At 48.0% G+C, this 13778-nt stretch overlaps 1 protein-coding gene across 7 annotated transcripts in view; it reads right to left on the bottom strand.

The window, feature by feature from the left end:
- CACNA1I (calcium voltage-gated channel subunit alpha1 I) overlaps window positions 1-13778 on the bottom strand; it is a 186863-nt gene that overhangs the window by 56351 nt on the left and 116734 nt on the right. For all 7 annotated transcript variants that reach the window (XR_010069438.1, XM_063322480.1, XM_063322474.1 and 4 more), the window contains 3 exons: window positions 4468-4627; window positions 1915-2230; window positions 1141-1233 (listed from right to left, as the gene is read on the bottom strand). Coding sequence is in view for 6 of the 7 variants with exons in the window: in XM_063322480.1 (XP_063178550.1) it covers window positions 1141-1233; window positions 1915-2230; window positions 4468-4627 (569 nt within the window). In the remaining variant the exon portion in view is untranslated. The remainder of the gene's footprint in view (window positions 1-1140; window positions 1234-1914; window positions 2231-4467; window positions 4628-13778) is intronic.

The raw sequence follows: 13778 nt of genomic DNA, 5'->3' as shown, positions 1-13778 counted from the left end.
ACATGGAACAAATAGGAGGTGCAAAGTAGAGCCTTAGGCAGGTCCTTTCAACAGCCCATCCAAATGCATGTAGGCTTTGGAGATACATACTAAGGTCCTATTCCCAAAGGCAAACTGAACATCCACTGCTTTTTGTGAGTTCAGAAAACAAGTATTTCCCATAAAGTTTGTTCAGATCTCTCACCATTTGGAGATACATACTGAGGTCACCTCAGGCTGAGTGACCTAGAACTAAATTGCACTTATGGTGTACAGATTTTATACTTCATATAATCCACCCTAGGTCTTTCCCCTCTAGTCTTGACTTTGGTCTCCTTGTGGAAAAAGTGCAAGAGTCTTCATAAAAACAGAATCCTTCCTTGTTAGAAATAGTATATTCCCTCCAAGAAAATGCACTTGCACGTGGGAAGCTTGAGGAATGGAAGAGACAATGGAATCATGTTTCTCACCTCTCTCTCCAGGCACCACCAACAAATGTCCTTACAGCAAAGCAACCTTGAACCTTCACTTGTATAAATCCATGGGGCTTATACACTGTTTATTAAGTTCTCATCATGGACACACTTCTCTATTTCAATCCCCACCAGGCACAAGTGATCTCACACAGCCAGTTTATGTTGGACTGCTGACACTTTCTGAACAACAGCTTTTTGTTCATGGTGAAGAAGTAATTCAGTGTGACAGACCCTGAACCTGACAAAATCCGAATCTGAAACCCTGAATCTGAGAAGTCCGGGTGCTGCCAAAAGCCATAAAACACGTCTCAAGAATGACCCAAGAGCTTAAAATGTATGAAGTAGGAGGGCAGGTGCTGAAATGGTTTTCTGTGCTTTTGGGCCTACCGGTTTGGGGAATTTACTTTGAGAGAAGATCTGTGGATGAGAACATTATCCTACACTGGGTATGAATAACTCTAGGAATCAATCCTGAGCATATTTTTTGAGTGAAAGAGAATAACCTGGCTGACAACTACATGATCCTGCCACCGACACTCAGTGGCAATCAACTAGTTGGGTTCCTGGGATTCCTAGAAGAAATCCAGGTAAAGTAGCTGCTACCCAGTATCTGTGCTGACCTAACACCTGTCCTTTCGTAGGATCTTAGTTTGCAATGCTGACAGTCATCAAGTCTTATACTTACAATTATCAGCAAGATAAAGTAGATAAAATTGTAGAAGGAATGGGCATCCATCACGTAGTACATGATCTCCACCCACCCTTCCAGTGTGATCACCTGCAAAGACAAACAACAACAAGAGAAACAGGAGGGAAGTGGGTTCCCAGAGTTCACTCCTCAGCGTATACAGGCAGATACTGGCAGAGCTGTTGCAACCCAAGGAAGGTGAGAAACAACAATTCATTTTAAGGAGGCCAAGTTTCCATTCCAGGAAATCAGTGTGGTACTGCTTGGTGACACTGGCATAATGTCAAAGCCTGTGAGATCATACTAGTCCGCAGCAGGAATATTTCATTAAAATAGTTCATTTCCCTGGATCGCAGCGGGGGAAAACCTGCAGCACGTTTCTGTGCCCCTTGGACTGGACACTGCGTACAGCCGGCGGAAAATTAAAAAGGGATGGATTTTAGCTCCTATCTGCAACACGTGCTGGGAATTAAAAATAAATAAATAGACTCATTTGCTACAGGGATCTGGATTGAAGGGAAAACCGGTACAAGTCAGCCTGAAGTATGTAGCTCATTACAGCAAAGGCCTGGGACATGTCTATGTCCCTCCCCACCTTCAAGAACACTGTTTGTAGGGTGCTTGGTCTCTCTTGTTAGAGTACTGACAAGGCCCTTTTCTCTCTGCAGCTGTATCACACCCTGCAGAAACCATCATGGGAGTAAAGAAAGAGATTGAGTTGGAAAAAAGAAAAACAGATGGAGCCTTGTTAGGAGGCTAACTCAGTCTTACCTGAAATATCACAATCCAGGCATACCCAATGTTGTCAAAGTTGATGGCACCCTTGTGTGGGTTGGCATTGCCTGTACGGCACACGTTGTAGTACTGGTTCCAGTTGACACACATGCCACTGATGTTGAACTCTTGACGGACTGAGTTGTAGTAATAATAATCGTCCTTGTCCAAACAACACTCATGGCCCCGCTCCTTCAGTGGGGGTATCTCATGACAGCCCATAATTCCATTGTCTCCTGACAGTGAGCAGATAAAGGGCATCTCATCATCTTCCTCAGGTTGGTAATAAGGGGGCAGAACAATGTCACCTTGTCTGTAAGGATAAAAAACCACAGTTATAAAGTTCCTTAACAGTTTCCCATCAATGACACTGGTGGAACTAGGAGCTCCCGTCCTGACATAGGGACTGTACAGGGTAAGGAATTTCCAGGTTTATTGCCTCAGGAGAAGGGAAGGGAAGACAGAGCTCCTAAAAATCAGGAAATTTCCAAGGCAAGTCCCCAGTTTTCAGAGCTTTGCATGCCATCAGATCACCCCAAGCCAAATTACACAATCTGCTTTCACGGAGATGAAGGAAAGCCGGAATGCAGATATTTGCATTCTGATCACTCTCCCCATTAGCATCAAAGTTAAATCAGATGCAGTGTTATTAAGGAAGTTCATCAGGCTTTACTGTGATGTGCTCATGTATGTAACCGTTGATGGACATGTTTGATAACATTTGGCAGTGAACCTTCTGTACTTCTTAAAAAAAAAAAAATCCAGTTCATGCATAATTAAGGTTGCACAGCTAAGCCTTAAAATCAGGAAATGCAAAGTTAAAATTGACTTAACCTTAACTTTGACTCCTCCTTGACAGTTGGCATTATGGGTGCAATGTTTCATGACAAGTTCACATGCTTTTTTCCAAATAACGCAAGCACCTTCCAAATGCATGAATAATTAAAATCATCTATGCTTGCCTAGCTGGAGATGAGCTAATGATGAGGAAAGTGAAAGGTGGAGATTTAAAATTTTCCATTAAACTTTATTTGGTGCATTCCTTGCAGTGCTACCATACACAGCTTTCACCATTGCATGAATGCAGACTTTTTCACTCAGTGTCATTGGAAGAGGTCAGGTGTTGATGATAAAGAAAAGAAAGTCTCTGATTCTAAACTAAGTGGGTCTGAACCACAAAGATCTGTCGTTACACATCCACATCATTGGTGAACTGGGTGCTTGCAGACTTCATTTCTCTAGTAATGGTCAGCCAAAGATTTTCTAACATATGTCACTTTGAGAAGTGAATCGGGGCCACAGCCTACAGTTACATCAACTCTGCGTGGATGTAATCACACTCATTAAAGTAGTACTACTCCTGATTTGCATAAAGGACAATCATCCTAAACGTTTGTTTTTCCCCAAGGAATACATAAACACAGTAAACGGCTACTTTAAGCAGCTTCTACTCTCCAACCCCACTGCTGTTCTGCAGATTCTATTTTCGCACTTATTTTTTTTTCCAATTTGAGATGATCTAAAGCTTCAGAATTGTTTACTCAGTCTAAACTGATATACAGCTTTAGTTTTTTTAAAGCAGTCTAAACTGATAGGATGCCTGGGATTAGCATACGGTTTTAAGAAGACATTTTGAAGCCTGAGATCTGCTAAAGCCAGAAAGTTGACAGGAGGAGCTGTGCCCTGGAACTGGTGCTCTGCTCCCCAGGAGGGTAATTGGAGAATTCGCGGCAGGCAGGAGCTTTTCCACCCCACCTTGGGGTCTCTGGGGAGGAGGAGAGGCGTGATCTGCAGACACCCCCCCCCCCGCCCCGAATAAACCTCAGATACCTGTAATCGACCCTTGTGTGGCTCCAAGCTCTTTGCCAGAACTGTGCCCACGTTTCCCCATGGGTTTTTTTGTCCCATCCAAGCAGCCATTTTTCGCTTTCAGATACTCTCACGTCTACTAACCCAGCTGCAGGACACCTCTCCCAACAGCCTCCGTCCCCTCGCCATGGGACCTCCCACAGGCAGTTCTGCTCCTGATATTTTCCATGTCCCTCCAAAGCTTCTGGAAGCAATGCACTACTGTCCAAACAGTGATCTTGGTTCCACCTTGGACGTGCCAACATTGTCCCTGGAAGCATCAGGCATCACTATGTTTTTCCATAAGACTCGTCATCTTGGTTTTTTGAAGAGGGAGCAAGGCCAGGAGAAAGATGCCGTGGCTGGTGTTTCAGAGCGTCAACTATTTCTGGGAGTAGGAGCAGCACCTTGAATCCCTGGGCATGGCTGGAGGAGGCAGCTATGCTAACCTGTGCCTTGGCCAAATTCAAATGAGCCTAGGCATCTGTGGACTGTGAAGACAGACTAAAACCAGCTGCCTTTGCCCTCCCTCCCTTTCCAGTCACTACAAGACATGGCCAACACTCTGCTTGGTACCAACATACAGCCATTTGGAGTAAGCGATACAGAAAGAGCCAGGCAGCAGAAGACAAGAGAGCAGGGAAGGGGAAAGAGAAATGCCCCTGGAAGAAAGGAAGGGGACATCATCTCCCAAGCACTCACATTGTGAAGTTCTCCTCCATGAAGCAGCGGTTGCGGAGCAGCCCAGCCCACAGCTGCACCCCGATGATGCCGAAGATGAAGAAGACAAAGAAGCAGAGAAGAAGGACGTTCCCCAGCATGGGCAAGGTGTCCAGGAGCAAGTTCACAAGGATGCGCATGCCTGCAGGGGGAGAAGAGAGCCAGAAGGAGCAAGTGTGGGATAGAGGAACAGAAAGGGAGAAAAGGAAGGAAAGGAGAGGGAAAAGAAAGATAAATTTAGGAGACGTAAAAAAAAAAAAGCCACGTGGAGATAAAAGCAGACTATCGGAAATTAATTACTGCCCAAACCAGGCTAGATTTATGATCATTGCCCTTTCTTGTCCTAACCTCTACTGACAGGCAGCCCGCAGAGCTGCTGTGATGCCGTGATCTCTTAACCCTAGGCCTTTGTCTGCAGCAGCGAGAAGAAAAGGGAATGAGACTTCTGTAACCATCAGCTATCTGATAGCCCGCCCTCCCCCTTCCCTGCAGAAGGGCAATGGAGTGAAAACTCTGCCCCAAAGGTGCACAGCAGCTCAACAGCCCCATCCTTAGAGGGCTGAGGCTGAAAGTCATCCCAGTTCAATGTCTGCATGCTGCAAACCATGAGAACTTCATCGACGGCCCAAGGCCAGCCTGCCTGGCAGGATGAATCTTTCCAGCACACTCAAACAACTGGCATAAATTAGTCTTCTCAGTGACAGTCTCATCAGGGGACAGTCATGGAGACCACACTCTTCTCTCTTGTCTAGTCCTCCATCCCCAACAGGGCTGCAGCACACAGGTAGCAAGCACAGCCTGAAATGCTCTCGGCACAGCACTTCTGGCCCCTTATTTTTCTTCTTCTTTTTTTTTCTGATTACCTAATGAATTCTTTCAGTGGTTTTATTTCTCCCTGACTCTTCAGCTCACGTAGCCACAAGTAGGGGTAAGGATAGGCTTGTTTCTCCATGGAGCTAGTGACTTTTCCTCTGCCCTCCAGGGATGTTGAAAGTCTAGAAATCCCTCTGAGCAACACCGCACCGCCTTTACCCCTGCACACACCTCGTGGGGTCGTCTCTCCTTGCCTCCATGGAGGTCCCTCCCCAGGGGCTCAGGGAGTTCCTTCACTGAAGATGTTCCATGTAGGCCAGCAAATAATTAGCTAATTAGGTATTTATAACCAGTTCATTACTTCAGATGGCAGTGGAAGAGGAACGAGGAGGGGAAGATGAGATTAGGATTCTCTGACAGCCCTTTGAGGCACAAGTTAATCCCCCTTGTGTGCCCAGCGTCAAGTAATTAGCCACACGATGCTGTGCACTACACTCTATCTCTATCCCCCAGGCTGCTCATGCTGCGGAGAGGGGAGGGAAGTGGTACCTGCGGGGGGACATGTAGGCACAGTGAAGAAGAGGGAGAAAGGCACCTGGTGTGGGGCACCAGAGTAGTTTAACTCAGGAGGGAATGCTTTGGGGGTGGATGAGGGTGGGAGAGACAGGAGCGGTATTTGCAGGTAGGCAGCGTGTAGGAAAGAGAAGATGCCTAAGGATGGCTACACGGGATCATGAAAGACAAGGAAGGATGGCATTAGCTCTAAGGCCAGGCTGTGGAGCAGCAGCTAAGCTCTGCTTGCCTGACTGCCCAGCTGTATCACTAGTCACCAGTTAAGGCAGTTTCTAGACAGTACATCAGTAAACTCAGCAGTGCAGGGGCGCAGCTCCAGCTGCTGGCTGGGGATGGCGGACATGCCATGAGTCACTGATAGCTTTCTGATCTGTCACCGCACAAAGCCCAACAGCGTAGCCACAGTGCCCTGCTGCCTGTCGCTGTGACCTGCCAGGCTCTGGAGCAACGCTCGGCACAACACGTCGGCTTTAAGGCCACACACCCTCACTGCAGTGCGGCGTGTTCCCAGCATTAACACTGCTTCACAGCACGAGCTTGGTAGTTCCCATAAACTGTCCTGGTCAGTACATTAGGGAGAGTCAAGTGACACAGGAAGCTGTGCCAGCAGCGCTGCAAGAAGGGGGTGATGTTTTTCAGATCAACTGATGCTAGCTCCATCTCAGAGCAGAGGTAATGGGAAGAATGAGACTGCCCTTATGCTAAAACACCCAACAGATAGAACAGACATCCCCAACAGAATCTTACAGACAACACACTTGTTGGATCAGAATTTGCAAAAATTGGTTTCGTCCATGTTCCAAGAGAAGACAAGTGACTTGCAAAACTTGCCTGTCTTTTCCTTGGAAACATCCTGCTTAGCCATACGTTCTCCATCCTGACTCTCAGAGGGGCTACTGATGGTACAAGGACTTGGATCCACAGCTCCAAGATCATAGCGATTGCCCTCATGCTAGGCCCTCTGGGGTACCTGGGCCCATAACCCAAGAACCAGCAGGTGGCCCCAGCACTTGGCATCTTTTCCACATCACAAAGAAATTCAGCATTGGTGGGTTCCATTTCTAAGTCCAAATGAAACCCAATTTTTATTTTTTAAAAATCTCCTAGTTGAACAGAGTCATCCTTCTCTGACCATTGATGCTGACTGTGGATATGAGATTGCCTCTCCTAAAAGGAGGAATGCTGAAGCTACACCCATCCAAACATCAACTGCAATTCTCCTATGGGCCAACCACCCCTAAAACGAATCCATCACTTCACTTTGTGCAAAGCCTCTTTTGCTTCCGGCCCTAAACCGCAAAGCAATTGCTCTGGGAACCCATTTTTTGCCAGAGGCATCAGTTTTCCATCAAATGGACCTCCTCTGATGAGTTCACCTAGTTAGTGCACGTATTTCAACTACCACTTCCATATGGAGGAAAGGCACAGTGTAAATACAAGCTCAGTACCATTGATTCTTTTCATTGTTAGCCTCCCCTGATGCCTGCAATACTCATGCCAGAGTCCCTGAGCCCCGTCCTCTGCTACAGCATTTTGTCAGTGCCCCTCCTGCACCTGTGCCAGTCCCTATGGGTACTCTGGGGGGAAGCCCTCGCAGCCTCCCCATCCCCTCCTGAGCCAGCAGCCCTGCATGGGTCTGTCCATGGCTGGGGCTTTGCAGTCCCCTGGACCCAGGAGGGGATGGTCCGGTCCAGCAGCCACACTAGGGCATGCCCAGGGAAGGACCCTCACTGCCAGATGTGTGAACGCTTTTGTGGGCAGGAGGGGATGAGCCCCACTCAGGCAGGACCCACAGTGCAGTGTGTTTCAGGGTCTGCACAGCCTGACTGGGAGCAGATTGCAAACAGTCCCCGGTTACTCAAGCGTTCACGAGGCGTGGGGGAAAGAAGGAGAAATGCTGAAAAGCCTAAGGGTGGAGGGTGATGATCTACTGCAGACCTTGGTGGTTGAGATAATAAGCAGCTTGCAGGGAAATGGAAATGGCCAGAAGGCATATTTGTCAGTGCAGCTTTGGGAGCATCCTGCCCTAAAGAACTAGAATACCTCTCTTTTCCAAGGTGCCTTTCCCGGACAAGCCCCCATCCACAGCAACACCAGCGTACAGAATCATAGAATGGTTTGGGTTGGAAGGGACCTTAAAGATCATCTGGTTCCAAACCCCCTGCCATGGGCAGGGACACCACCTACTAGAACAAGCTGCTCAAATCCCCATCCAGCCTGGCCTTGAAATCTTGCATGACAATTTCTGGAAGGTTCTGGAAAGCTAGGTTCTTCAGCAAAGTCCTCCTGCTGCCTTCTTCCTACCTTCCGCTGCCTCTGCCTGCCTCTCTGCCCCTTTACTTTTATCTCACTGTGCCTACATGTCCTCTCTGCCTCTGCATCGCTCCGCAGCGTACGTGCGCTCGTCTCCCAGCCTCCCTCCCCACTGCTGCCTTTCCCCACATCCCTGTTTGTCCTTTACCATTGGCAGAGCAGAAGCCACGCTGGCTCACAGCAAGGAGGGAATATAAAAGAGACAATGACCTTTTCCGAAGCAGCCTTTGAAAAAAGGAGACGTTCCCTGAGAAGAGAAAGGAAGAGGGGACGGGCAGTCTGGAGGAAAAGTAAGGAGGGAGAGCATTGATGAAGCAACATTCAGCAACCAAACAGGCTCCCAGGGCATCAAATATGAAAAGGTTTTGCTCTTCAAGGGGAAGAAAAGCTAGAAACATGAAATATTCATGAGTGCCAGGTGTGGGCTCTGAAAGGCCTTTTCTCTTCCCCACTCATCCTCACGAGGAGACCAGTGGAAAGGAGGAAATGAAATGGCATCGGCTGTGGGCATCCAAGGAAGGGTCCTCACGAAGCAATGGATGCTCAGATAATGCTTCTCTGCTGCTCACCCATGCCCTGGGCAAGGGGTGGGGGGAAGGGTGCTCGATGAAACCTTGCTGGCAGGGCTACTCCTGGCAGGATATCCTGTGGGAGCAAAGCCACGAGCACAACAGAGATGCATTCACCGCTCCAACACAGCAGTGGATGTTGGGGGGAAAGTATATCACAGGGATGAGAGGCAGCGGGCGGGAGGGAGGATTGCCGGGGAGTGAGCTGTCAGAGGGACGCACAGGGCTGAGCAAAGCCAAAAGATGAAGCAAAGTCATCGAACTCCTTCCTGGGTTCCGCCAGAGAAAATCCTCTGCCTCGCCCTGGCAGCATCCAGAGGCCCTTCCTGACAAACTCTGCAGATGCTATAGTGACTGCAGCTCCCTCCAGACACTTGCCATCAACCCTGATTAACCGGGCTGTCACAGCTAAGTGGACTCGCCCAGCATGTCCCAGCCCCGGGGAAAGCATGGCAGTGAGCAGCCAGGGCAGGGCTAGGGCAGAGGCGAGCTCTGGGCGGGCAGAGCCAGCCGCGCAGTGCAGGTGTGCCCGGCGGCTTTACCGCCCCTGCTCCTGCTCAGCATCGTTCTGCCACTTTGCCTTCTCTCCGCCTGCCTCTTTCCAAGAGTGAGGACCAACAGCTGAGCTGATTCACTCCCTAGCGCTAATGACCCCGTGATCTGAACAAGGGACTAGCTCAGGGGAGGATGAGAAACCCTGTTCTTTCTGGTTTCTTCTGTCTCACCCACCTCTGAGGCTTTTGAGTTCTCCCCAGTTCTACAGTGAGGGACAAAGCTAATGTGTGCAGAGTCAAAAGTGGATAGCGGTTTGAGGCAATCGTTCCCTTGCTTAGAGTAAAGCAGATGGAAAATAACATAATTCTCAGCACCCATCTTTTCTGCATCATGGGCCAAGCCACCAATTGTCATTTTAATTGGAGCAAAAGCAAATCTCTCCCCATCTCCCCCATCAGCATTTGTGACTGTAGCTGGCAGGACATTTTGCAGAGTGCAGAGACCGAAGCATTGTTCTGTCCCTCAGCCAGGCCACTTGTCCAAGCTTGCCTTCTTTCCTTCCTCCCCTGCCCCAGGACACATGGCAGTCCACCCAGCTAGCGCGGGGTTGGCACGATTTTCCTGTGCATGTTTCTTTATGGGAATTTTCAGAACTGAGGAACCATTCCAGCAGATAGATGGTGATTCGCAGAGAGCACACAGGGAGAGCTGCACCTTTTTTGTGTGTGTGTGGTCAAACCCTGTAGATAAATAATCTTCATTTGTGTGCACAGCACAAGCTGGTGGTCCCACCCGTGGTCCTCGTCACTGATCCCTTGCTGATCCAAGGCTCAGCTGTCATTTCACACATTGTGTTCATTTACACTAGCTAAAATGTGGGGCCAAACTACTGCAAAGAGAAACCAATCAGCTGTGTCTGCAACAGTAGATTCATCGTTATCATAACCCACAGCTTCCCTCACCACCCAGAGCTTTTTCTCTTTGCTGCATTCCTCCCAGCTGAGGCCTCTCCTGCAAACGCACGTGTAAACGAGAGGAGCTCGGCTGGAACAGACGGCGTGCAGCTCCAGATGCCTTCTTCTCAAGCTGCAAAGCCAGCCTCACTCACCATTACCATCACCATTATCAGACCATTACCCTTTGCTTTGCACCAACGCAAGAGAGAGCACGTCCAGATGGCTGGCCTGACACAGGTTAAATGAACCCTATGGAAAAACAGGTCCAGCTGACAGTACTGGGTAGCGAGAGCACTTAAACCAGCTCTAGGGCTAAGGAAAACCTGCCCCAGACACAAACGTGAAACACTGGCCTCATTCAGAGGTAATCAAAGTCTTTTTACTGATATCTCCATCAGGTTCCCAGAGCATTTGTAGGTTATGTTTAGGGTTGGGGGTTTTGCACTTGCCGGTTGTCAGCATGATCCACAGTTTAGGGGCACCACTCGGTTCCTCACCACCACACCACTCGCCAACAAGTGAAGCTTTCAGGCATCTCTGACTGGCTCAGACACCTCATCCAGCTCAGCCTGTTGATGACCTAACCTCCAATTATCCAAATCTTTGTCACTCCTCAGCTTGACCACAGACACAGAAAATATCAAAGCATGACATTTCCAGCACTTCTAAAGCTTTAGCCAGTACAAAAAGCTGCTGCTGCTCATTTCCTCAGTAGCATGAGCACACTAAGCCTCACCTCAGTGCAGTGACTCCCCTTAGGATACTGAATCAAGTTCAAGCATTAAGTATCCTCAGTCCTTACCTTCAAAGTGCTCCTTAGCTTAAGCCCAAGGTAGCCAAAAGAGAGACTAAAGCTCCAGGAAAAAACTCTTGGTCAGAGCTTCACCCTGCTGGGACAACAGAGCTCTCCAGAATAGGTTTAAAGTGTATTGATGTAAGAGCAAGAGCTCTCTCAAGCTTGTTCCAAAGCTGTAGGAACAATTCCCTTGGGAGCCAGGGACTAGCAGAGACCTCACTGCGTTCCACTTCAAGAGCAAGATGCTTACCTTACATGGATCAGGTCAGGACAACACAAGCGTCAAAAAGAAAGGGAAGAAGAAGCAAAAAATACACCACTTAACAACAGTCCCTCCACACACTTTGCTAAAACAACCACCAAAAAGAGAGCAGCAAATGAAACCTGAGACATGCTATTTTCCTTGGGGGGGGGGGAAGATGAGAATACAAACGCATGGGTGCTGCTGGCCATGATGCTCAGCACACTGCCGAAGGAGGCTCAGGTGCAAGAGCCAGGGCTGAATCTCAATATTCGGAACCTCTCAGACCTTTCCTTCCTACCTGCCCATCAAATGCCACGTGCACATCAAGGAAACAGGTGCCTCCTAGTGAGACTTAGCATACTGAAGCATCAGCAACCTTGAGAGTTATAATTCCCTTTCGCGTGGTATATAGCAGCAAGTCCAATGGAGCCCTGGCCTGGCTTAGACCACAAGTGGTTATCACCTAATTTCTTTGCTGGAAACCTGCAGTAAATACTACAGAGAAACAGCTTCCATCACAGAGTAGAAAAGATCTCTTTACAAAGGATTTTTTTTTAAGAGAATATCAAGATATCAGAAGCAAAAAAAAACCCCAAACCCCCCCAAACCCTCTTGCATAATGCTAAGAGAAGTACACACCAAGGTGAAGGAAAATTATCTTCTCACCAGATCTTAAATAACGCCATAAATGAGCTATGGCCTGAAGACTCAGGCTCTAGTCTTGCCTTCCAATCCTTTTGCAGAAGGCAAATGGTCTAAACAGACCCTGTGGAGCCAGCTCAGTCCCAAGCTCTCCTATTTTTCAGCTTTGTCTAAGGTGTAGAAGACCCAGCACACAAAATAGTTCCTCCCTGATGGGCTGGAGCCTCACCAGCCCTACAGAGGGACTAGAAAACAGAGCCATGCCAGGTGGAGCTGCCAGATGCTTGGAAGAAGCAAGCCTAGAGATGAGGCCTCCTAATTGCAAACCTGACCCCAGGGTGACAGTGGCCTCAAGAATCAGGGCAAAATCCAGAGCATGTACCTTGACACCTAAATGCTGACCCTTCTGGAAAAAGAGGGACCTCGGTCCAAGCTTTGCTGTGACCCAAACAGAAGGACACACCTCAGCTCTGCAGCAGGCTGCACCCTATTAGCGACGCTGTGAGCCCAGCTGAGGTCCATGGACAGCAACAGAAAACTTATCCACCACAGGCACTCATATTCAGTATGTGCCACCGTAGCACAGCTGGTAGCCACATAATCTGTGGCATGAGCAGAAATGGACGCGGGGAAAGGTCTCATCCAGGAGCCCCCTTCTTCACTCTCTTGCCCCATTAACCCTTGCAAGTTTTGGGCTGTTAAGCAACCTTGTCTTGGAGAGTGATGCGGGGTGTCAGCTTATTTCTGAGAGAGGTGTCTCTCTGGGGGATTGCTGTCATTCTGTTCTTTTTCCTAATACTGAACATCTAATAAGCAACACCTACTACCACCTGCTACTGTTGTTCATTCACTGATCATCTCATTTTTTCCCCATTTATCACTGCAATGATGACTGCATTTGCTTTCAAGTGAAAACTCTATTAAAAACATACAGTGCCAGCTTTTCTTTCAGAATTGCAGGGGTCACCTAGCACAGGGGACAAAAGGTAACTCCAGTGCCGTGGCTGTAAGCTACTTGCCTCCGTTCTATAAATACCCTTAAGTTCTTTATGCATCTCTAGTGCTGTGTAAGTAGGACAGAATAATGCAAAATATTATGTAAAACAGTGTTAATGTAACTTCTGGTTAAGATTTTAAGGGAGCTAATTTCCTCTTGCTGTCACTAGCATGAATCATGTTTCTTTCTACTGCAGGCAGTGACGTGACGTTGGGCAAAATGTGTGTGAACAGGAGAACCGGGCCTGAGATACGCACAGATTGAGAAATTTAAGGTTATGGTTGTAAATTGCCCTGCCCACACACACGAAGCGTAATTTGCATTAGTGTAATATGACATTATCTTTCACCCCATAATACACTGTCATTATTGCTCACATTTCCATGGTATCCATTGCTTGATAGGTCCCATGGGACAGATTTTGCAAAACAGCTCAGCTCCCATTTAGGCAGCAAAACTACGTGGCTGGGCTTTCGAGAGCGCTGTGTACACTGGAGACTGAGCTTGTTTAAACAGGCAGCAGAATTGTCACAATGGGAGCAACAAGGAGCTGAGCATTTTTACAATTCCGGCTGTGCAGGTTCCCCTAGAGGAGAAGGGAGAAATAAAGATTCCAGCGAAGGTCTCTTTATGACTGGTTTTGGGGTTGTGTGGTTTCTTTTTTTTTTTTTTTTCCCAGGCTTGCTTTACTTCCAATAACACAAACTCCGAAGTGCTGTTGCTAACTCTTGTGATTTTTATCAGGAGCCTTGGGATGCACGACATAAACCTTGAGGCGTGAAATCTTGCTATGACTTGACAATCTCGGATCACAGTAAAGAAAAAAAAGAAGAGAAGGACTTTCTATTCCTCACTACTATGGGGAGGGTAAAAGAGGACTACAAGATCTGAGTCA

The sequence above is a fragment of the Chroicocephalus ridibundus genome, chromosome 1, assembly GCF_963924245.1.
Source record: "Chroicocephalus ridibundus chromosome 1, bChrRid1.1, whole genome shotgun sequence".
Taxonomy (NCBI): domain Eukaryota; kingdom Metazoa; phylum Chordata; class Aves; order Charadriiformes; family Laridae; genus Chroicocephalus; species Chroicocephalus ridibundus.
This window is presented reverse-complemented; position numbering and strand designations above follow the sequence as displayed.